This window comes from Tribolium castaneum, chromosome 4 (genome assembly GCF_031307605.1).
Source record: "Tribolium castaneum strain GA2 chromosome 4, icTriCast1.1, whole genome shotgun sequence".
Lineage (NCBI taxonomy): Eukaryota > Metazoa > Arthropoda > Insecta > Coleoptera > Tenebrionidae > Tribolium > Tribolium castaneum.
Window position 1 is genome coordinate 7,698,148 of NC_087397.1, and position 23,634 is coordinate 7,721,781.

Genomic DNA, 23,634 nt, shown 5'->3' on the forward strand with positions numbered 1-23,634 from the left:
CCTTGCTTGAAAAGACCACAAATCGCTTTTGACCGAAAACTTCTGACGATTCCTGGTTTAAAAAATATATTTCACGTCGTCATATTGGCTAAGAATCGGCGAAAATGAGCGAATATTCTACACTAGTTTGATAATAAAGTTGTTTAAAAATTAAGCAAATTACTATAGAGTGGTCCTCATTGCCTTACTGCCAGAAACAACGATTTACGCTCCAGTTTTGATGTTTTGAGTAATTGGTTACGAAATTTTGTTCATGGTATTTAATATTGTCATAATAAGTAAACAATTATTTACCTATCACGCCGTGAATTGTTAGGTGTAATAACTTTACACAATATACTGTCCTTAGGGCCTAACGACCCTTATAATTTTATTAAGGCAGAAATAACTATTCATATGTTGTATTAAATTTTTATGTTAACTTATTTATATTATTATGAAGATAAGAGATATCATTCTATTCTAATCTGCGGTTTAGAACTTCGTAAACATCGAATTGTTTTTCCAGCTAACTTCAACAATACATTAAATCACACAAACAACCCAACTATGTCCTTGTTATCGACAATTTGATAAAATACAAAATATATTTTGAGATTTTTAGCTCGTCACCTAGTACTGAATCCACGAGCCGCCACTGCTTAAATATCCGTAACCAGTGCAATACTATTTGCTGATAACCGGGAAATATCTATTTAAAAGCTATGTGTATAAAAATTAATTAAAAATAATAACTAAAAATTTTTATTCAATTAGAATGCGATATTTTCTTAGGTGCGCGATAGGCGCTTCATCTGGTACTTCTTGAAAAAACATTATTTTAAAAAAATTATTTACAAAAATTAAGAATTTTTTTGGGATTTTTTTTAAATACCGCTTGGGTAGGTAATTATTGTTAGAAACTTTGTTTAATTTTTTTATAAATACAAATTAATAAAATTGTTTCGTATGTGCGGCACCACTGTCTTCAGATTCTTATATTGTGACGCAGAATAAAATTACAAATTCTGTGAAAAATTCCGTGACTAATAAAATAATTATCGTTTTACATTAGCATTATTTTTGTATTATTAATAAATTTTACGCCAAACACTTTAATAAATAACATTATCCTAAATATTAAGTGTACCACGTTCAATTCTTGTCTAACAAGGTTTATGTTTATTATTAGTGTTTAAAAATTCAACTTTTAATTAATTTTGCAAGAATAACTTCTGGTTTAGTCGAGGTAGTAGTCCACCTTGTACACCTGGAGGTGCAATATTCAAATCCCCATCATCTTGTACACCTGCAAGCTTATTATGATCACCTCCCGTTAGGGGTGCAATATTCGAATGACTTTACAAGTTAATCCCTTTTGAAAATGACACCTGTTGTGGCTAAGTACGTGCTTCTGCATAAATTAGTTTTGGGGGTATAACCCAAATCGGCGAGAAAAAAGTTTCGCGTGTGCCAAGATGGCCAAGATGTAAACGTCGACGGTCCTCCTTGACCAACATCTTGGTAAGATTCAGGGAACCGGTAGAAGACGAGTTATAGAGAGAGTATACTTCTTGCAGAACACACAGCAACATTCCTGGCCCTGGTCGCTCAACGGTTTCTCAGGTCGATGGCCGCCCAATACTCCAAGCACTGACTAAATCGGTGTGTAAATAACCCGCGTTCATAAAATGCTAATGGACATGCTCACCTGTAATGCCGAAATGTAGGCAACGTGACCGAAAAACCCACACATTTTCGGAATCAGTGCCAAATTAATAATCGGGCGAAATATCAAACAAGAGTTGCAGAGTGGGATAATTTATTAATAAATATTAGGCATAGATACTCTAAATACAATTTATGACACTCGAAAGGCTCAATAAATTTCAGGTATGGTTCATTTCCGGTCCGGAGACGCAACCTGCGTTTACTTCCTTTGCTTTGAGTCCATACGACATGGAGCCCATCTTTTACAGGCTTCAAAGCTGTAGTTTCAATAGCACGAATTGTTTGGCACTGCCGCCTACAAATCCCAGCTTTTCGCAAATTTCCTCGAACTTAGAAAACAATCAGAATGCCAAACGCCTCCGGTGTGGTGCGGTCTCGGAACATTTCTCTGTTTTTATAACTGCAAACAATGTTCAAACAAATACTTTTCTAAAGTCGTACTGAATGAATAGCAAAACTCTCGTCGTCACCGCCGGGACAGTCTCTGTGAAACGCACAGATCTGCTCTGAAAATTTATTTGAACTTATAAGTAGTGAAGAAACATTTTTAACGAGTATTGCATGAAAACACCTCGAGGATAAATACCATCCGCTTATTAAAAGCACTAGGTCCCACCTTGCAGCAATTATTTCCAGCAGAATCTGCATCGCCTATTTTCAAGGTAGATACAGAGTGGCTCAAAACTGTTGAGTATCTACACTACAAAAATCTTTAATTTAATGAAAGACCTTATGATTTTTTGCATTGTTCGATGTAGAATTCTAGAATTGCAGATGTAACAAATTGAAAAACTGCTATTTAATAAAGTAGCTAGGACAATGAGAAAGGGAGAAATTTACGAACTAGAAAGCTAAAATACGGAGAAACTAAAACACCGGATTAAGTTTATCCTGTTTACTCGCCACATTTTTCAACGGATTTAAGTTCACAGGAGCAGTTTTTTTCTTCATCAACAACTGATAGTCCCATTGCAGATTTTTTCAGGGTGAATCCTTGAAAAAAAGTTCTGCAGGAACACTCCTACGATTGATCGGACTTAATTTACAGTCATTAATATTTTCACAAGACGCAATTTTTTGAAATTAATCTTGAATTGGTATTTTTGCACCTAAATGTTCAAAATTCACTCGATTTGTGTGCTAATTAAATTAGAAAAATTGTTAGAAATCACGGTTCTGGCGCAATCTACCGGTTGAAACCAACTCTCTTGTGAGCAGGTGTAGAGAGAGCTTTAGTAACTTACATGAATACTTAGTTCAGTTGGTCGCGAGAGGACACTCTTCTAATTTTAAACATTTATTTGAATCCACATCGTCGTTTCCGCAATTTTGCAATGAAACACCGTCACAAATTTAAATCTTGTTACCAAAAAATTAAACGGCTCCAAAATTTGAAAAAACTTGACGGAGAATCTATAGTACGGGACGAAGGAGATAATTTATACAAATTCTTTTATTTACAAATATACATAAATGAAACTAAAAAAGCATCTGAACCCTGACGAAGACATAGCGTTTGAAATATCTAGATATTTTTAATAAGAAAATATTAGTTAGGTTCTTAGGATTGTCACCGAACAGTTGTAAAAATGGTGGAGGCGCGCGGGAATGCCGAATAATACGAAATAAACTGGCTTGTAATTAGAACATGTTAGTGATTTTAATGTTTTTTGAATATGTAAATGTACAATCTTTTATTATTTTTTAATCAACAATACTATTTTTTTATTATTATTTTGTTCAACGGTCTCTCAGGTCGAACTGTGACTATGTCGTTATGTATATTACCCGTGTTCATATAGTAGGTACTGATGGACACGGTCATGTGGCGTAGAATCAGGGATAACTAGGGAAAATATCAAACAAGTGCTGCAGCGTGAGATAATTTATTAAAATATTAAAGACACTCTAAATACAATTTATGACACTCGGAATCCTCAACAAATTTCACGTATGGTTCATTTCCTGTTCGGAGACGCAACCTGAGTCTACTTCCTTTGCTTTGCGTCCACACGACATCGAACCGATCTTTTACAGGTTTCAAAGCTGTAGTGTCAGGTCGTGCGAGTTGTTTGGCGCTGCCGCCAGCAAATCCCAGCTTTTCGCAAATTTCCTCGAGCTCCGAAGTGGTGTGGTTTCGTGCAAAACAACCAGAATGCCAAACGCCTGCGGTGCGTCTTAATACTTCTCCGTTATTGTAACTGCAAACTATATTAAAACAACAATTATTTATAATAAGAAAAATACTTTGCTAAAGTCGTCTTGAATGAATAGCAAACACTCTCATCCTCACCACCGGGACAGTCTCTAAACCCATCACATAGCATTTCCTGTGAAACGCAGAGACCCGTTCTGAAAATAAGTTTGAAGTAACAAGTAAATTTTAAATTTTATTGGTCGAATTAGTTTGTTTTTTTTTTGACGAAAAAAAATTGTTTTATAATGCGAGTAGATATATTCGTGCTTTCTGGTGTTGTTTGCTCAGATTTGAAGCCTTTTTACATTATCCTGATGAATCTATCACTTATGAGTCAAGGCTGCATTTACAAAGTAAACTAAGCGAACATTACATTTAACTTTTATACGTGACTTGATGGACAACCAGTTTTAAACAGTTTGTACACATCTTTGGTCCTATAATATTTTTTAGCTTTAGTACTCATTAAACATTATAAAAAAACAACTATTGCTTCAGTAACAGAAAAATGTAGAATTGAAAAGTAGAAACGTAAAAACGAAGCAGCGAAGACACTGATCCTGAAAAGCTGATAAGTGAGGAGAGGAAAAGGAAAAATACTGAAAAAATAAGTTACTCAAAGACTCAGAAATTAAGAAACTATCCCAAAAAACTGATATTCTAAATATTTAAGGTACTAAAAAGTTAAGAAACTTATGCACTAAATGGCGGAAATATTGAGAAACTAAAAGACTGGGCAATGTTTAGCCTGCAATTAATTAACTTACTCGCCACATTTTTCATTCGATTTAAGTCCACAAGAGCAGTTTTTTTCATCAGACCTGTTCCAGCAATTGACCGTCCCATCGCAAATTTTTTCGGGATGTACCCTTTCCAAGTAAGTCCTGCAGGAACACTCCTCTGGTTCATCAGACTTATCTTTGCAATCATCAATATTGTCACAAAACGCAGTTTTTGGAACACATTCGCCACTTTTGCACCTAAATTCACTTAATTTGCATGCTAGAATAAAATTTTAAATATTGGAAATCACGTTTCTGACGCGATCTAGCGGTTGAAACCAGGTCTCTGCAAAGAGAGCTTTAGCAACTTACGAGGATAGTTCGTACAGTTGGTCGCGAGAGGACACCCGTTCTCTAATTTTAAGCACTCGTTTGAATCCTCATCTTCACCGTTTCTGCAATCAGAAACACCGTCACAAATTTGCTCCGTGTTAATACAATTTCCTATAAGGCATCTGAAACCGGAACATTCGTTCGGGGAGATTTTTTCAGGCTCGTTTCCTATAAAATTAAATTCACCAATAAATACAAATAAATTAAAACCCCACCCATGGCGAAACGTATTTTATTTTTATCAATTCGCTCAAATGGTTTTATCGATGGATTACAAAATTCTTCCATGCTGGTGTAAATTGCTGTTGCGTACCAACCATTTCTAGAATTACAAGTGATTACGCCAGGTCGTGGCTCTAATTTTGTTTTGTTCTAAAGAATACACAATTAGAGGTATTTTAAACAATAGAATGGTAACAACCTTGCAAATCTCGGTTGTTTCGAAGCACCTAAACCCAAGGGTACAGTTTTTTTTGGGTTGCAGAACAATGATTTTACTCTGTTTGTTTTTAAGGCCAATCGCAACGCAATGCTCTTTGATGAAGACAGATCTGGATGAAAAAACTGTAATTGAAATAAAACCTCTTTGTTGCACATACTTTGTGGTTGTTTGTGCCGCTTTAACGTATCTATTGAAGTTGATTTTTTGTTGCGTCCGGAGCAGAATAGCTTCACTTTCGTTGACTAAAGCTACGTGTTCCACGTTTAAAATCTGTTCGTGTGGCCCCTCCACGTCGAAATGGGCTTTTCCTTTTCCCACAAGTGCAGTGACGTATCTGGGTGAATTTCTTTGTAATAAATATTCCTTTGAGATATTGATAAACTCACGGTAATTGCTTTGGGAAGCACGCTTTGGCGGTGATAATCCAGTGCGGATTGAGAATGGTTCCCGTACAACTAAATTTCCCATCCGAATAAATCACCGCGTTCCAAGGTGAAGTGTAAAGTTCCACTTGACTGGTAATGTTATCTCGATGGAGCTCGTGTACGTTGTCTCCTAAAGACACGTTCAAACAGCCGACAAACAAGCCACCGCAAACAGGGAGCTCGTCTAATGAGGAATGGTATCGTTCGAAGCCGTCGATTGTGACGTTCAGTGGCTTATCTGCGACGGATAATTTATGGAAAGCTGTGTATTCTTCAAAGCCTAACAAATTGCAAACATTTGCGGCGATGGATGCTGCGTTGTCGACGGATGCGTTGGTGCAGAGTGGTCTCCAGACACCGAAACGATTGATTGTAATTATACCTTTCATGCTCTGCTTGGGACGTAAATCACTGTCCAACACTAATGTCCTCCCATCCGTAAGGGAGACTGCAAAGATAAATCCCGACGAAATTATTTATTTTCGACACCGATTCTCTAGCTACTCATTATTCTTACAACGTGCTTTGTCATTAACGGAAGGTAAATGAAAAAGCTTTTGTGTTTTCTAATCTTGCAAAATGGAATGACTCACCACAGTCCCATTCATCTTCGCCGCTAATGCAGTCCGGTCTTCCATCACAGCGGTTCTCCAAAGGAACACACTTTTGACCAATGCGACATAAATACCGGTTTTGTGGACATTTTACTAAAGAAAACGTCAATTAAAATAGCTTGTACGTGTAATTGCCAGCCTTACCGCAATTAGACTCATCCGACATGTCCCTACAATCTGTTACACCATCACAAATTGCATCTTTATGAAACCTCCTCAGATAATCCACACACGAACAATCAGCTTCGTCTGTACCATCCTCACAGTTTACAACTTTATTACACTTCTCGTCATATGGAATCGTCTGCAACATTCTTCAAATTTAACAGTGAGAATTTCATCCAGAAGAGTATTTACTTCTCGCACGTAAAATATTCCGGAAAATGAGTTTTTATCTCAACACTTTCGGTACTATTCCCAGACACATCGTCTATTTCTTCTGAAGAATTGTTCAAATCAAGCAAATTTAACAAATCAACCATTAACCCTTGTTTGCTTCCTACAATACTTGACCGGAAGGGAGAATGAGACTGCCAACAGTTTTTCTCATCATCACCAAACAGGCAGTCCACAATTTTATCGCAACGTCTTTTCTTTGCCAAACACTTTTTCGTACCCTGACATACATACCCGGGGCATTTCTGTAAAGGCTCTCGTCCCGTAGTTTTACCATCTGAAATCATCAATCAAACAATGGCATTTTAAAAACGAAAGTTTTACTAATGTTTTCGTGAATCCATCCGATGTATTTGCTAACTTTGGTGTACACTCCTGGCTCGTTTGGTCGAGCGCAACCTTCGCCATGACTGACAATGCCAGCAAGATACCACTGGCTCCGATTTTTCTCATTCTGGCACATTAAAGGACCTCCACTGTCCCCTTGACAGGCATCTCGCCCTCCTTCCGACAATCCGGCACAAATCTCGTCTCCTTCTTTGTCCTCAATGTGCTTACAAGAGGGCAAAATTGGAACTTCCACTTCTCTTAAATGATCCGCTGGATTTTTTTATAAAGAAGGTGTTTGTATTATTTTGCAACTTACGGTCGCTTCCATGCTCGACGGTAGCTCCCCAACCCACAGCAACACAAACAGTATTTGGTTTGGGACCACGGAGAAAATCATTGCCAGCAGTCGTTTGAGATGGCAAACAAATGGGGCGAACGTATCTGTTAAATCGAACTGGTTTTGAGAGTTTCATCAAAGCTATGTCGTTTTTGAGCGATCGTTTATTATAACCTTCGTGCGGTATAGCCACTGTGGCCCAGCGATTTTGCTCCATTGGGGAATAGGAAAAACGCCTCAAAATACCGACTTGGATCTCGTAATAGAAAAACCAAAACCTGTCCACACAATGGGCCGCAGTCAAAATCCACAAATCGTTAATAAGGACGCCCCCACAGTGAAATACTCCGTTTTTGTAGATTGAAACCACCCATGGCCAGGCGGTTGGTTGACACGGTTTGCCTCCAACTACCCTAGAATCGCCAACAAGTTCATCTGTTGCTGGTCTGTTGAGGTGCATCCGTGCTAGAAGTTCTTCGGCACTTGTGTCAACTTCTGCGATACGAAAAGGGTTGGTTACGGTTAGTCTCATGCCACAAAACATGGGTGGACACTCGACAAAAACTGCCTTGTTCCTCATGCAATCATTTGATAAAATAATCCCGTTGGTTGATGAAATTCCAAGAAAAGGGCCGTTGTAATTGTCATTGCTCGTGATTAGATGAGTTTTTGGTAATCTAGAATGAAAATTTTGGGTAATGTTTATGAGAATTAGCATTTTACATGTCACTCGGTCCTGCTTCAGTTCTGCAAACGTCTAGAGAAAAAATTTCAACTCCGAAACAAGTGGGATACCACTTTCCTTTATAGTTCCTGTGGAGAAATCCCGCAGCGTTTGATACTTTATAAAAGGAATGTTGACTGAGATGGTCTGTGAGAATTGAGCAATCTTCTTCGTCCTTCCCGGTTATTTCGCATTGTTTAATACCGTCACACCTTTGTGACAGTGGTATACAAGTCCCTTTTTGGAACCTAGACCAGTCATCACAACTAAATTCATCCAGTTGGCACCCTAAAGCAATATTTTTGTATATTGTAACTTTTTTGGTAACCTACCAAAGCATCCCTGTTCGTCTTCACCGTTCGGACAGTCAAGATAACCGTCACACCAGCGTATTTCCCCAACCCTATTTTTACAAGAACAGTTCAATTCGTCACTTGCATCGTCACAGTTGACTTCGTTGTCGCAAAATTGTCGGTTGTGGATACATTTAGACCCGTCATTGCATCCCCGAGTCCCAAACGGACATTCTATAGCTTGTCGTGTTTTGTTAATGTTCAGGCCTTGTCTTTCTGTTTCTTGCACTAGATCTTGGAGGTTGAAAGCTTCCGACTTGCGTCTTATTTCCACTCCTTGCAACCCAGCAACATTATTGTTCGGAACCGAAATTGGATTACACAAATAAAATTGTCCTCCAGCTCCAGCAACTTGAATGGGATATTTGTTGGTGGGTTGCGGACTGGGATAATTACCGTATCCTTGAAAGGGCATTGCTACAGGAGGATACATCGGAGGATTGATAACATAGAGTGGTTGGTGTTGAATATTTGGCACCCGTCCGTAAATATTAGGGTCAAAATTTATGGGAGGTGAATATGGTGAGACGAAGGACCCAGGGAAAGGATAAAAACAAGGACTGACTTGTTTTGGTTGACTGGAAGTTTGGATCTCGCCGGACGGTTTTAGTTCAAATTCGTTTCCTTGACTGATTCGGGGACTACTTTTTGAATTCGGTGTTAATTTTATGTTGGTTTCGCTTAAAGCTATTTTTAAATGGCCTGGTTCCGCAGCTACGTTGCTTATGTTTGCAATTTTCGTGGTAGCGTTGATAACTGTTGGACAATTTTTGTCGTCAGCGCAGGTTTTAGGTAGGATTGTTGTAGTTGACCACGTGTTGGTTTCCACGATTGGATTCGAAGATTTGCTTGTAGGAAGAGGTTTTGTAGTTGTTAGCTGTTGTTGACTTCCAACAATTCTAGTTTTTTGATCATATTCTTCTTTTTTGTAATTCTCATCAAAATATTGATTAGTTTCTCCTGGAATGTAGCTATTGGAATAGTAAGGTTGTTGTTCATAGTCGTAGTTATAGCTTGGGTAGATATTTTCGTTATAGTAATCCGAAGGATACGTTTCTTGATAATCAAAGTTGTACTCATCATAATTCTGCCGTTTAATACGTTTGTTGGATTCCAGTTCGTATTGTAAGAAAAGGTCTAACACTTTTTGAACGCTACACTTATTGAATTCTTTCGATTTGTAAAATAAATAGCAACAGTCTTCGAAATTTTTCGATGATCGGCACGTTTTGATCATTTCTTTATTATTTAATAAACGTTTGAGAGATATTTCTTGTACTTGAGATGTTTTGTTAAGCACTTGCATGTTTCTATAAGAACCTAAAAAATCTCGATAACTAAACGAAATTTTTAGTCAAGAACAAACCTCGATATACTATTAATATTAAAATAGTGGTGCACAATCCCAGTAATATGAAAATTCCAATCCCTACCAGTAGTGACTTTACTATTTTTGTAACTTTAAATTTTTCAATTGTGGGGTGTTTTTCCTCATTTTGAATATCTATAAATAATTCGCAATATGACACTCGTTAAAAATACTGCCACTTACCGTTTGGCAAATATCCATTTTTGTTTAAATCAACCGTTGTCATATTTTCGGGCTCTGAGAATGGCTGCGGAGTGGGAGATTTTGCAAAAATTTGTTTTTGAATCGGCACTATTTTAATCATTTTTACTCATCTTAATAATCACCCAACAAATAACTGTGTTAATAAAAATGAACATCAGCAATTGCGAAAAATGCCTCCGTGTTACGTTCACGTTTACGCAAATATGATGTCTCAGTAAAATAAATTCATGGTTCAGTTTTCTCGAAATTATCAAAATCCGTCTTAAAATTAATCAAAAACAAATTTTCTTTAAAGGTGAAATAAATTCACGTGGCACCCGGTGAAGGGAAAGCAATTTTAAATGAAATGTTTTGTTGATAAATTATTCCATTGAAATATTTCTGCGGCGTTTGTGATTGACATTTTTCGATTATCTCAATATTTATGATGTCGGAAAAATCGACAGCTTATGTACTTCGATTTCATTACAACTGTATTTTCCAAGGAAAGTAACAACAACCAGTTTTAAAACAGATTTATTTGACCAGTGAAAACAGTACCGTATTGCTCCGAATGCTTCCTAGGATGCGTCAACAAAAGGACGCGTGCCACAAAAAGCAAAATCAAAAAATTAAAGATTGTAAAATACAGTGTAAGGAATAACATAACTTTAAATATTTTTTTGATCGCCACGTTATAGAAGTTTTTTAAACTTCCAATTGAGTACATTATACGAGGCGAATTTAAAAAAACGCTTTTGGCTTTGGACCAAAGACTTCTATAAGGAGGTATACCCATTTTGAAGCTACCAAAGAGGTAGGGGTAGAGGGAGAGGAAGTTATAAAGTAGTTTAAAGAGTTTTATTGCAATAAAAAGTTATAAAAAATTCCGGTCTAAATGTATTTGAACTCTCTTCGTAAAATGTGATTGTCTTTTTTTGGTCTTACATAATTACAAATCTAGTAAGATTGACGGTCTAAGTTCACAGATTCTCGCCTGATGATCTTCAGGCGCAGTGGGTTTAATAAACTTTTGGTGTTTTTAGTCAATAGGGTGTTTTTTCATTGTGTAATTTATCAAAAATAAGCTAAAAAAATGGCGAATTGGGTCGGAAATGTTGCTGGTTCTGCTTTTTCGATTAATTAATTACGTTTTTTTGTGAAACATTAAATTATTTTGAAAAACTTCTTAAAAGTTACATAAAATAGCCGAATTTTGTCGATAATTGTCCGATTTTTGTAATATTAATTGATAAATACTGAGGTATTTATAATCTGAAAGTGTACCAATAAAAAAAATAACGTAAAGTATTCGTGGATAACTGGTCCTTAAAACCACTTGCTCTATTTCAAGCACTCCGGCTACGCTGTCATGCTCGAAAGATCGCGCGGGTTTTATAGACCTCAATATCCACTTATACTTTAATATACTATTAATACATACAAAAGTAAATTTACTATTAGAAGATGGTAATATGTACAGAAGGCAAATAATAATTTGAAGAAATAAAATCAAGAAAAGCACTCAGCGGCGTTCAGTTGACAATTTTGGATTTCCAAAAAAATACCGTTGTTGGTTGATGAAGAGTTTTTATAGAACAATGAAGCCTAGAGCATCAAAAGTTTTAACCCAGCACTAGGAGAATATTTTATGTAAATTTCTATTCGTTTACGAGTTTAAAAAAAAAACAATTAGAGAGGGAATGTCAGAAGGCAATAAGTGTTCTGCCGTCTGTCGTCGTAAATAATTTGTGCCTTGGGGATGGCGCAATCTTGCGGAATCCGGGAGCAAGGCCAAGCTGACCGCTAACCGTCCCTGCTTTACCACTAACCGCCCTGGGATTGTGAGTGGATTAATTGCGGACCAGAGGGAGCATTTAGGACCGCCGCGACAATAGAGCCAGATATAAACTAGGAAGGAATTACGCCGGCGTTGCGGTCGTCAACACCTATATAAGGAAAATCCCTCCGGTGACATAAAGCATGTTAATGGTACATCCCTTCTAAGGCATTACCATTATCGGAAACGGCGCCGAACAAATTAATTATCTGAACTGGTACCAGGATCATTTTTCAAGCCGTCTGCCGTTTTTCCTCGCTATCAAAGTTAATATCGAAACTGTTTGATTTTGGCAGGGATAGATTCTTTATCAATTTAATCTCGATTATCAAGTCCCGCGCCGCCCTTGTCTGGAGGAGTCGGATGATAAACGACGTACTCATAGTAATTGCCTCCTAAGTTATGGCTCATGGCGTATATGAAATATGGTATCGCTCCGCACGCAATTACTGAGGGGTTATTTATCTTCGCGAGAGAGACATCGAGAGCTCCCGGGGCCCCCGGTGCAACTTTAAGCGGTCGCTTCCTCATTCATGGTCTCTTTATCGCGCCGGCCCGTGGCGCTGTTCTCCACCCTGATAAACGATCTAGCAACTAGCTGCCGGACAATGTGGAATTTGTTTGGAGGAGTTTATCATGTAAGCATCCCGAGCTCGCCACTGATAATACCGCACCGGACCTGATTTATCGCCGCAAACGACGTTCCTTTCGCAAGTTCAGATTACATTGCTTGCGAGGCCACGAGCCTGCTTACGCCCGATGCTATGCCCATTTATCTCGCACAGTTTAACACAATTCAAACAATACACACTATAATAGTGCTTCAATAATTGGAGAAAAAATATCCCGTCTTGTAAAACAAATTGTGGTGTGGGGTCACTTCAAGACCGGTCAGCCGCCCACGGTTATAGAAAAACCAGTGTTTTTGTTCATTACAAAGATTTTTCAATCATGACTGAAGAGGTTCTTTCATGCAGTGACAGTGACTGCGGTGACAGATCAAAATCCTATTTAAATTGTCTCATAGTTTGATGAGAGTCCATTTACAGAAAGCGAATTACAGTAATTATTTAATCCAGTATTAAAGCAATTTGAATTATGTTGCTTAATTACTTAACTTACTTAAAATCTCCGTAACGAGCTCGGAACGCAATTTTATTACGATTTAAAAAACAGTGGATTTATTTGCAGTTAAGTTACCGTAAAAATGAATCATTACTCCAATAAATAAAGGATTTTATGATGAAAACGGTTTATAGTAGATAGTAGATAGTAGTAATTTGCGGAGAATTAGTGATTTGTTTTCCATTAAAAGTATAATACCTAACTTTTTCAAGTGCAACTTAACTGTACGTTTATTTTGAAAGATTTGCAAATGAAGGGTTCGAAAAAAGCTAGGGATATTAGTCCGGGGGCAAGCTACTAAAATTCTAGATGACCGTCCGGACTCGACTGTACACGATTACTCAAAACCGATTCTTATGTAAAATTTTTTGCTGAATTCGAATCTGTAGGTCGCTTTTTGATTTTGAATTGCCTTCATTATTGAAAAGACGTTTATCTGAGAATTTTTGAAAAACTAAAATTTCGCAAATTTTGTGTTTACATCGTTATATTTTCCTTCTAAATAAAGCTAGAAACTTCATTTTTTTGCATTAGATTTCCCAACAAATGTAGATCAAATGTCTATAAACAAGCTTTAGATTTGAGAAAAGAATAGTAAGAAAATTACAATTTTCTTGTAACGTGTCATATTTGTGTAGTGGAATTTTCGAGATGCGAGAATTTTTTTTATTTTAAAAGATAGACCCCTACATAAGCGAGACGAAACGATGCCAATAGTTCAAATAAGTTTTTGGTGCAAGAATCACTTCGATATCTGTAATACTTTTTAAGTTATTGCAGTTTAAAGTTACTGCAATATGCGCGCGAGGTGGAGATCGCGGCATATATCCCACTGCAGTGACTACAGGACCCCTGGACCAAGCCAGGTGGTCAAGCGTGGCGGGCGCAGTGTCGTTCGACTTGTCTTAGTTTTTATTTTATATTTTTTTCAATTACAAACATTTCAAGGCCCAAAAAATGGTAAATAATAAAATCATCAATAATTTTTCACGTCAAAACAGTTTATTTATTAACTAAATCCCTTGCAATTGGTTAAAATCACGCATCTTATTCCTAATTCATCACTTTCTTAACTTTTTTCGTCGTTTTTTTTAATATGTGACTTTATAATTCGCGAATGAGCAAAATTATTCAATAATGCCTGAAATCACTTAAGTGCTTTTTAAATAATGAGTAATAAATTTCTTCGTTCGATCACTTTTGTGAATACGTGAAATACGATACAAAAATTATTATTAAAAAAATTTCAATTTACCAATATGCGGTGCCTGACTTATTAATCAAAAAAAAGAAAGCAATTGCAGGGTTTCGTTTTATAGGCACATCCTTAAATTGGTTAGCTGCTAGACATAAAAGGTCAAACAAGAAATGATTAAAATGTGTAATTTTAACTGATTTCAAGGGATTTCGTTTTTAAATAAACTGTTCTTTGACGTGAAAATTATTTATTATTTTTTTATGTACCATTTGTTGACCTTTGAAATGTTTGAAATAATTGAAAAAAATAGACTAAAAACTAAGAGGAGTCGAACGACACTGCACCCGCCACGCTTGACCTAGCGGGCTTGGTCCAGGGGTCCTGTAGTCACTACAGTGGGATATATGCCGCGATCTCCACCTCGAGCGCATATTCCAGTAACTTTAAACTGCAATAACTTAATAAGTATTAAAGATATCGTAATGATTCTTGTACCAAAAACTTATTTGAACTATTGTCATCATTTCATCTCGTTTATGTAGGGGTTTATCTTTTAAAATAAAAAAAAATCTCGCATCTCATAAATTCCACTACACAAATATGACATGTTACAAGAAACTTGTATTTTTCTTACTTTTTTTTAATAAAATCTAAGGCTTGTTTATATACGTTAGAATCTACATATATAGGGGAATCTAGTGCAAAAAATGAATTTTCTAGCATTATCCAGAAAAAAAATTTGACGAGGTAAACACAAAATTTGCGCAAATTTAGTTTTTCCAAAATTTTCAGAAAAACGTGTTTTTCATAATGAAGGCAATTCCAAATCAAAAAGCGACCTAGATTCGAATTCAGCAGAAAATTCTACACAAGAAACAGTTTTCAGCAATCGTGTGCAATCGAGTCCGGACCAACTTCTTAAATGAGGTGCCCGCTCCCGGACTAACACTTCTTTGAGATGAAGCTTTTTCACAGTCAATAGCAACAATCTGTTTTGATAACAATTTGAAACTGAGCGATACATTTAGAAATCATGAGTAAAAAATTTAATTTTTGACCATTTTGCGAATCAAGAGCGTGCGTTGTTTGTTTCGCTTTTGGGAGGAACAAAGAAATTTCGTTTCTTTTTGATCCGGTTTTCATAATGCCATTTTTTCCGGCCTTGTTTCCCGCCAGGGAGAACGATTGCGGTGTGTTTGGTGGCGCACCAAATCCGTGATGAAATTTTCCGGAGCATTACTACGTCTTGTTATTTCATGGTTTTGCATTAAATCAAATGTGTCATAAGCACACAGTGAAAAAGGAAAACTGTAAACACACAAAGCGTTTGGGAGTAGACGTGGTTTTCATATTACCTCAAAGCTTGATAAAAAGAGGGCGTTGATTGGTTCATTTTTACATCACATGCAAAGCTTGGGACGACGTAAAGCTTGAAAGGCAGTAAATAAGCAAGTTTTCGACAAGCTGACTGGATTTATGTCTGGATGTGGCATAGACATGGATGCTTTGAACTTTTTATACAGTGTATTTCACTTTGACTACATATTTTCCGGTTGTCACGCATTTAACGTTGTGTATGTTTCAACACGTGTCAGGTAATTTCATCCCGCCCGAATAATTATCCTGCCTTAGCCAGCTCCAAACGATTTTTTGCCGAGTTTTCATCAAAAATTCTTTTATCGTCTGAGCAATTTGTGCAACATCAAAGTTGGGTACGTTCTGGGAGACTTTTTTGCAGGGGTGGTGGCAATCCTTATGGCGTCATCGACAGGACTATAACAGAGGAAGCGGCGAGCTTTGTCGTTTTCCCTCGTGGAGAACTAAATTCGATTTTGCTTATGGGAAAATAATTTTAATGCACGTTTCAATTAAGGCTCCGTTTGAGCTTTTAATAAAACACAGATTAGCTGTCAGCCGTCTTTATTATATATTTTTTCAATTTTTTCCATTCACTTTACTGCCAAAAATCATTGCCAGTCTAAACCCTTTAGAGCAGTGTGAAAATGTTTGTAAATTGTATTTTGATTGGTACATTTGTATGAAGTGGTTCATCCATTTCCACCAACTCGGCACATCTTCGCGACCAAAGGATAATGAATTAAATTAATGGGTTCGCAAAACAGCTCCCCTTGACTCCCAACACATTAAGTACAGGAGAATGGGACAACATACTAAAATACGAGCCAGTTAAGAGAGTAAAGAAGAACCGGGAGAATATACTACTAGTTTTATAGTCGTTCGGTGACATGTATTAGCGCTTTACCTGACGACTAAACACGCTATGTTATAGCTCTATAAACCATAAAATCGCTTTATTTGTTAATTAATTTCCTTTATTATTAGACGGTATTTTACCGACGCAGTTTGAAATTTTTTCAACGCGAGGACGTGAGTGCCCGCAATATTCTTTGCTTGCTTGCATTATCCAAATTGCGCAATTATGTCGACCGTACCTGACCTGCTTGCATAGTTCAATTTTCCCATGTAGGTGTGAAATTTCCAAGAAACTTAATATTCAACCAACGCAAATTCGCGCTATCTGCAAAGCTATCAAACCGAATAGCAACATAATTTTCGAGTTTTGAGCGTCAATCTAAAACAATTTTGGCCAAATATTGACCAAGGCTTTAGCTAGTGGACTTTTTAAATCCGGCGAAAGAGAAGGCAATTTTAATTTATTTAGCGATAAGAAAGTTCCGTGTCATCAGTTTTCGCAGCAGAAGAGATGCAGGAGTGTTTGCAACGCATTTCCAGATATAATAGCGACGATAAGGGCGAGAAAATGTGACTGTTTTAAAATTTAAGTGTAATAGGTTTACTCGGCGAGAGATAATATAAAAAGTATCATAACTTTTCTCGGTTAAACAACCGCTTCTAATTTTAAAATGGCGAAGCACAGTATTTAGCACATAAAGAGTAATTTTGGAAGCGTTGATAAGGCGAAACGGCTGCAATAACCAAGCGGATACCGGCATGGCTTGCTTGAACGTCCCCCCTGTATACTTCAAGTTGATGGCTAACATGAGATAAGAATGCCATCTCCTGGTGCGATGACAAATAGGCCCAGTTTTGGATTTGAGTCTCGCCACAATCAGCGGGCTAGACGACACCGATATTGCATGACACGACACCACCACCCCCTGGAAGACAAATGAACGGCAATATCCGAGTGAGGCGGCACAGAGATGAAGCTCATAACTCCCAACACCTCCATTTCTCATGGAGGTTTCCGCTTCATTCGTTATTCGCCAAAACCTAGACGGGGTTCAACAGACTTTGACACATTCGACCAAAAATTTTTAAAATCTAATAAATCATCTGACCATCATCTGACAGTATTTCGTGAAAACGATAATCACTATGATACTGATACTATTGGGAAATTTGGGAACGTCAAAAATTTTTTCAGGCTCATTATTACTCATGGACCACCCCGTATAGCCTGTTATGTTGATTTGTTTAAAAAGTTTGTGTTAAAATATCTGCAAAAGACGGTCAGTACCTGGGGCCCGGTGGCCCAGTGGTATAAGCGCCACTTTCGACGGTGGAGGTCGGGGGTTCGAACCCGGATCAGGTGTAACAATTTTTCTATGAAAAAAAGTGTAGAAAAGGTAAGTGAAACAACACGTAAACAAAAATAAAAGACTAAGAGAACACATAGATGTATAAACGTAAAGCGGACCATAAAACTGACAGAAATAAGAAAATAATGCGGCAAAAGGTAAAAGTACGTAAAGGGGTCAAATTGTAAAAGTAAGAGCACATTCTAATAAAGGGAAAATACCTTTTGTTTTGAGAGAAAAAGAGACAAACGTAAAGGTGAAACATAACATCAAACTTTAGCGTTGAATTCTTGGATGACTTACTTCTTAAATTATAAAAAAGTTAAAGAAAAATATTTCATTTATCTCTAAAAATTTTTAGTTAACTGAGTTTGTTTAGTAAAGTCCCGAAAAACATTGTTAATAAAAATCACGGCCACTGCGAATCCGGTAGGATTTGTGCACGTCAACTATTTTTGACGAGAAAATACACAAGTTTGGTGATTTTTTGAGAAATTATGTCCATTTTCCGTCAAAACGTGCTGAAAGTCACAAAAAAAGTAAAAACAACTTTAAAATTGTTGAATCAACTTATAAACGCCCGGTAGTTTTTGATGAAATCTGGTGAAAAATTAGAAAATTAAATTGAAAAAAAGTGGAAGTAAATGTTTTTGTTTTCTCGAGCTAATTCGCCGACTTTTGAACTGAATGTATTGGCGTTTTAGGTGAATTATTGCAATTATATAGTTTACAATGTTGGTTTATTTAAAAAATTTGTGTTAAAATATCTGCAAGAGACGGTCAGTACCTGGGGCCCGGTGGCCCAGTGGTATAAGCGCCACTTTCGACGGGGGAGGTCGGGTGTTCGAACCCGGATCAGAGCAACAATTTTTCTATAAAAAAAAGTTTAGAAAAGGTAAGTGAAACAACACGTACACAAAAATAAGAGATTGAGGGAACACATAGACGTATAAATGTAAAGCGGAGCATAAAACTGACAGAAATAAGAAACTAATGCGGCAAAAGCTAAAAGTACGTAAGCCGCCAAATTGTAAACGTAAGAGCACATCCTAATAAAGGGAAAATACCTTTTGTTTTGAAAGAAAAATAGATAAACGTAAAGGTGAAACATAACTTCAAACTTTAGCGTTGAATCCTCAGATGACTTACTTCTTAAATTATAAAAAAATTAAACGAAAATATTTAATTTATCTCTAAAAATTTTTAGTTAACTGAGTTTGTTTAGTAAAGTCCCGAAAAACATTGTTAATAAAAATCACGGCCACTGCGAATCCGGTAGGATTTGCGCACGTCAACTATTTTTGACTAGAAAATACACACGTTTGGTGATTTTTTGAGAAATTATGTCTATTTTCCGTCAAAAACGTGCTGAAAGTCACAAAAAAGGTAAAAACAATTTTAAAATTGTTGAATCAACTTATACGTCCGGTAGCTTTTGATGAAATCTGGTGAAAAATTAGAGAATTAAATTGAAAAAAAGTGGAAGAAAATGTTTTCTCGAGCTAATTCGCCGACTTTTGAACTGAATGTATTTGCGTTTTAAGTGAATTATTGCAATTGTACAGTTTATAATGTTGATTTATTTAAAAAGTTTGTGTTAAAATATCTGCAAAAGACGGTCAGTACCTGGGGCCCGGTGGCCCAGTGGTATAAGCGCCACTTTCGACGGTGGAGGTCGGGGGTTCGAACCCGGATCAGGTGTAAAAATTTTTCTATGAAAAAAAGTGTAGGAAAGGTAAGTGAAACAACACGTATGCAAAAATAAGAGATGAGAGAACACTTAGACGTATAAATGTAAAGCGGAGCATAAAACTGACAGAAATAAGAAAATAATGCGACAAAAGGTAAAAGTATGTAAAGGCGCCAAATTGTAAACGTAAGAGCAGATCCTAATAAAAGGAAAATATTTTTTGTTTTGAGAGAAAAAGAGATTCTATGGTCTCGTTGTACCTATGAAGGAGTTCGACAAGTTTGATTTTATTTAACTAGGGAAGTGAATAAGTAGAGGAAACTCATCACTTTGACAAAAATGAAAACAAGTTCTGCTCTGGAAGTCGCTTGTATGTGTATCTTATCCATCTTGAATTCGTAAAGCCCTTCGGAAAGGAAATTCAAATGTGATTATGTTGGGTTTAGGTAAATCGTCGTTCGTTCTCGTCGAACATGAATCAGGTCGAGGATGAGGTAAAAACATGGCGTATTACCATTTGTAGCGTGCAATTAAAATTAATTCAGTGATTAAGCAGCGACACGAGACGGTTTGGGAGCGCGCCCGGGATGTCAAGAGTGATTTACCTGCTCTCTCCCGGGACTCGCCGCGCTACGTATTAATGAGCTGGCAATGGGCCGTCACGGACTAATTAAAGCCGCGGTAATTGAGTGGCCGATGTCAGCGAGCGGGTTAACCCTCTCCCTAAACCTCCATGATTAGTGGCTGTTGCTGCAGAGAGCAGTTAGGTCGTCGTTTACTCGCACTCCAAACTAACGCCGACAACAGCGCGCCTTATAACGATTTAATTATTATACACCACTCGCGGAAATCATTAAACTTTGATCATTGATCATCAACAACCGGAAATCGAACAGAGCGCTTTGCGCGTACGCGCTTAACATGATTATTATTTAGCAGGGAAAGAGTGGTAAAAGGCCAAATTCCCTCGAATGGTCGTAAGACCATAAGCGTGCTTGATGGACCGGGCGTAATTCCGCCTTATCCTGGTGTAATGGTTCCTGTCTTAGGTTGTAAAGTCAGGGTTCAATGCCGGCTCCTAATTTGCCCCGACACATTTTAACGTTTACCAGACGCCGTCAGATTATTTCGTGACAAGTCATAAGAGGTATTATTCATTTAGTGTAATATAGCGGTTGTGGTGATAAAAAGAAATAATAAATTGTGACAGCGTCGCTATAAAGAACAAGGGCGGATGCTGAGCTCGCCTGTCATCCGTTGACGGTGCTTTGTTTTCTTTAGAAGGGCCACTGAGCTGGCCTTTTTAGTCCCGTCCACGTTCCGCATAAGATATTCGGTAAACAAATTAAACTTAGTTGCTATCACAGTTTTCCATGCAATCGAATTTGATACCGTTTTGAAATCAAAGGAAAAAACTCATTATACCGCTGATATAATTACATTATGACATGAAAGGACGTCTGGAACAGTTATTAATTATGTCGGCCGTCAAGCTACCCTCGCTTTTCAAATAGTCTGCCTTAAGGGCTCTAGAGTGTTAGTGACAATTGTTTGATCATCATATATTCCACGGTACGATTTTAATCCAATATTTGCTCCACTGGACATTAAAATTTACATTGGATGTGACAATAGTATCGTATTTTTAAGCTACTTTGCCCCTAAATTTCTAAAGAGTAGAAGAAATAAGATCCTTATAACATCAGAAATAATGTAGACAAAATGGGTTTTAAAGTAGCTGTATATTTGACAGCGACGTGTGACATGATAACATTAAATGGCGTGTTTTATCTTTTGTCTCAGTTTCACTTCTTAATGTAAATTTGATAGAATTTGTCTTAAATAATGGCTGAGGAAATGTTCCATAATTGCGTTGCCGCTTTGGTGCATTATTACAAATAATTGCACGTAATTGAGTTGCAATACAATATTTACTATTTACTTTAGCATTCAACATGCAGTTTCTGTATTATTTGTGGCGTAAATAAATGCACGACTAAATCGATGAACAACGGGCAAATAACTATCGGGGCTTGGAGCTAATTTTAGATTTAAAAGGCCTTAGATTGGAAAATTGGGAATGTTTAGTGTCTCGTTGAAGGAGAGGGGTCTATATCCGGAGTTAAGACACTTATCAAAGGCAAGCTGCCCGGAATAATTCACGTCGTCGTCGGTAAGACCGTCATGGAAAAGTGGATTGAAGTCATTCAACACCTCAAAGTGCTCAGTTTACAATGCGACTATTGATAGCGAGCTCCGGCCAAAGTGCCATATCGGGGGAGCAGAGTGTTGTGTGAAATGGAATTTGAAATTTTGGAGACCCCAGAGTGATGTAAAAATACACTTCCAGGAGGGTAAAAACGTCGTTTTCTTTTTATTGCATTACTGAAAATATACTGAAGGTGACAAGTACTGCAATGAAGTTACGTGTTATGGAATTTTATATCCATTTTTATATCCGCGAAAGTGGGATTAAAATTTCTTGATGGTGACAGAGTAATTTAAATATATCAGGTTTTATACTGAGGAACATTTCCTGTTAATAATGCAGGCTGAAATTAACTCTTCATTTTCGACACAACTCGGTTTGTGGTGAATTATTAAAAAGGCACAAACGAACGTCCGCGCTGTGGTAGAAAACGCTCAAGGTGTTGTTACTGATTGGCGGCTAGGGATGTCTCGAATCGATCACGGGATAATCCAGGAGGGTTCTGAGTTATGTGTTTACAGTACGTTCTGCAGGCAGCTGGGATTTGGGAGATTTTGTTTAACGGTCACTTGACATTTTGTTTGAAATTGGATTGGTGCGATTGCTGGCTTAAAATCAGAAGCGAAGCAGTCTGGGGGGATATCGACAGGTCTTTGCCTTTCACTGACAATTTGTAAATATTAATTTCGATTTTTCATTGAAAATTTTTACTTATCGTAAAGACGCAATTTAGCTGCGGCTTAATAACCCGTCAGATTTGTGACAACGTTTGATGTTGGGAGGGCAATCGTTTTATGAAAGATGGAAGCAACATGATGGATGGTGAAGTGACACTGATCTCTAACACGTGACCTCGCACCCTCTTCAAAGATCCACTCACTACGTTTGCCACTTAAAACATTACCTAATAATGGCCGAGTGTGAGTTTTAAATCGGGATCGTAACATATTATCCAGCTAATAAAAGATTTATCTGCTTCGCTCCAGATTGCGGTCAACAGAGATAACTAAATATTTAATAGCAACGGCGGTTGAGTGTGGAATCATCCCCTTCCATTTTCTCATTTCTCAGTCTATTGTGGTAAACATATTGGGCTCACGCATCCCGTTGCTGTCGAGTTCTTGCTCAACAAAGCTCACGTTAATGCGAAGCTATGATCAATTTTCCGCTGCCAAACTGTCGGCTTGCCGTGATAAATTCCATTTTTGTATTGTTTTCTGAACGAAATATTCGCTATGACGAGCTGCCAACTTCACTCGCGATTCTTTTATTAGAGATCGTCGAGAATGAGGATTTATTCCATGTGTTATACCCACAATACAATCGTGTTATATAAGTTGTCTGCTTGTCTGTGGTAGTTACAAAGGAAATCATTTTTCCTGCAGCGACAAACGAGCCGCGGAAATACTGTTCCCTCGCCCTCCAATAACATATATTTCGCTCGAGACAACCGAAACCAAATCTTATACACGTTTTTAAACATCACTAATTGAAATTTCTTCCAGTTTACTGTTACGAGTAGACCGGGTGACTATAGAGATCGTGTCAAAAACATATTGAACATTGAGTATACGAGCATACCGGGTGTCTATAAAGGATTGAGTCAAAAAATACAGCGTGTCTCATTAAGACTTTCAAGCTTAATATTTCAGTTATTCGTCAAAGGATTGTTATGAAATTTAGAACTCACATATTTTGGGAGGTGGTTTTTCAATTAGGAGCAGAAAAATGACCTTAAGCAAATTACCATTTGATTACTAAACCTCGAAAAATAGATAGCCACACAAAAAATTAACCAAATCTTTCGGTTGATC

The 23,634-nt window shown here is 37.3% G+C and overlaps 1 protein-coding gene across 2 annotated transcripts; it reads right to left on the reverse strand.

Annotated features, from left to right (window-relative positions):
- Window positions 1-3,580: 3,580 nt before the first annotated feature.
- LOC663827 (serine protease nudel) lies at window positions 3,581-10,759 on the reverse strand. 2 transcript variants are annotated; one of them, XM_064356414.1, is made up of 17 exons: window positions 10,196-10,759; window positions 10,010-10,147; window positions 8,623-9,963; window positions 8,290-8,578; window positions 7,546-8,243; window positions 7,224-7,499; window positions 6,861-7,176; window positions 6,648-6,817; window positions 6,483-6,596; window positions 5,851-6,337; window positions 5,622-5,798; window positions 5,444-5,573; window positions 5,238-5,394; window positions 5,002-5,190; window positions 4,675-4,909; window positions 3,958-4,062; window positions 3,581-3,911 (listed from the first exon to the last, which is right to left on the reverse strand). In XM_064356414.1, exons 1-17 carry the CDS (start codon window positions 10,314-10,316, stop codon window positions 3,608-3,610), a joined length of 5,247 nt encoding a protein of 1,748 aa, XP_064212484.1. In that variant the 5' UTR covers window positions 10,317-10,759; the 3' UTR covers window positions 3,581-3,607. The 2 variants fall into 2 exon arrangements, with proteins under 2 accessions (XP_064212484.1, XP_015840900.2); XM_015985414.2 differs by having other exon boundaries at window positions 3,581-3,921; window positions 3,974-4,062; window positions 10,196-10,758.
- Between the last annotated feature and the right edge of the window lie 12,875 nt (window positions 10,760-23,634).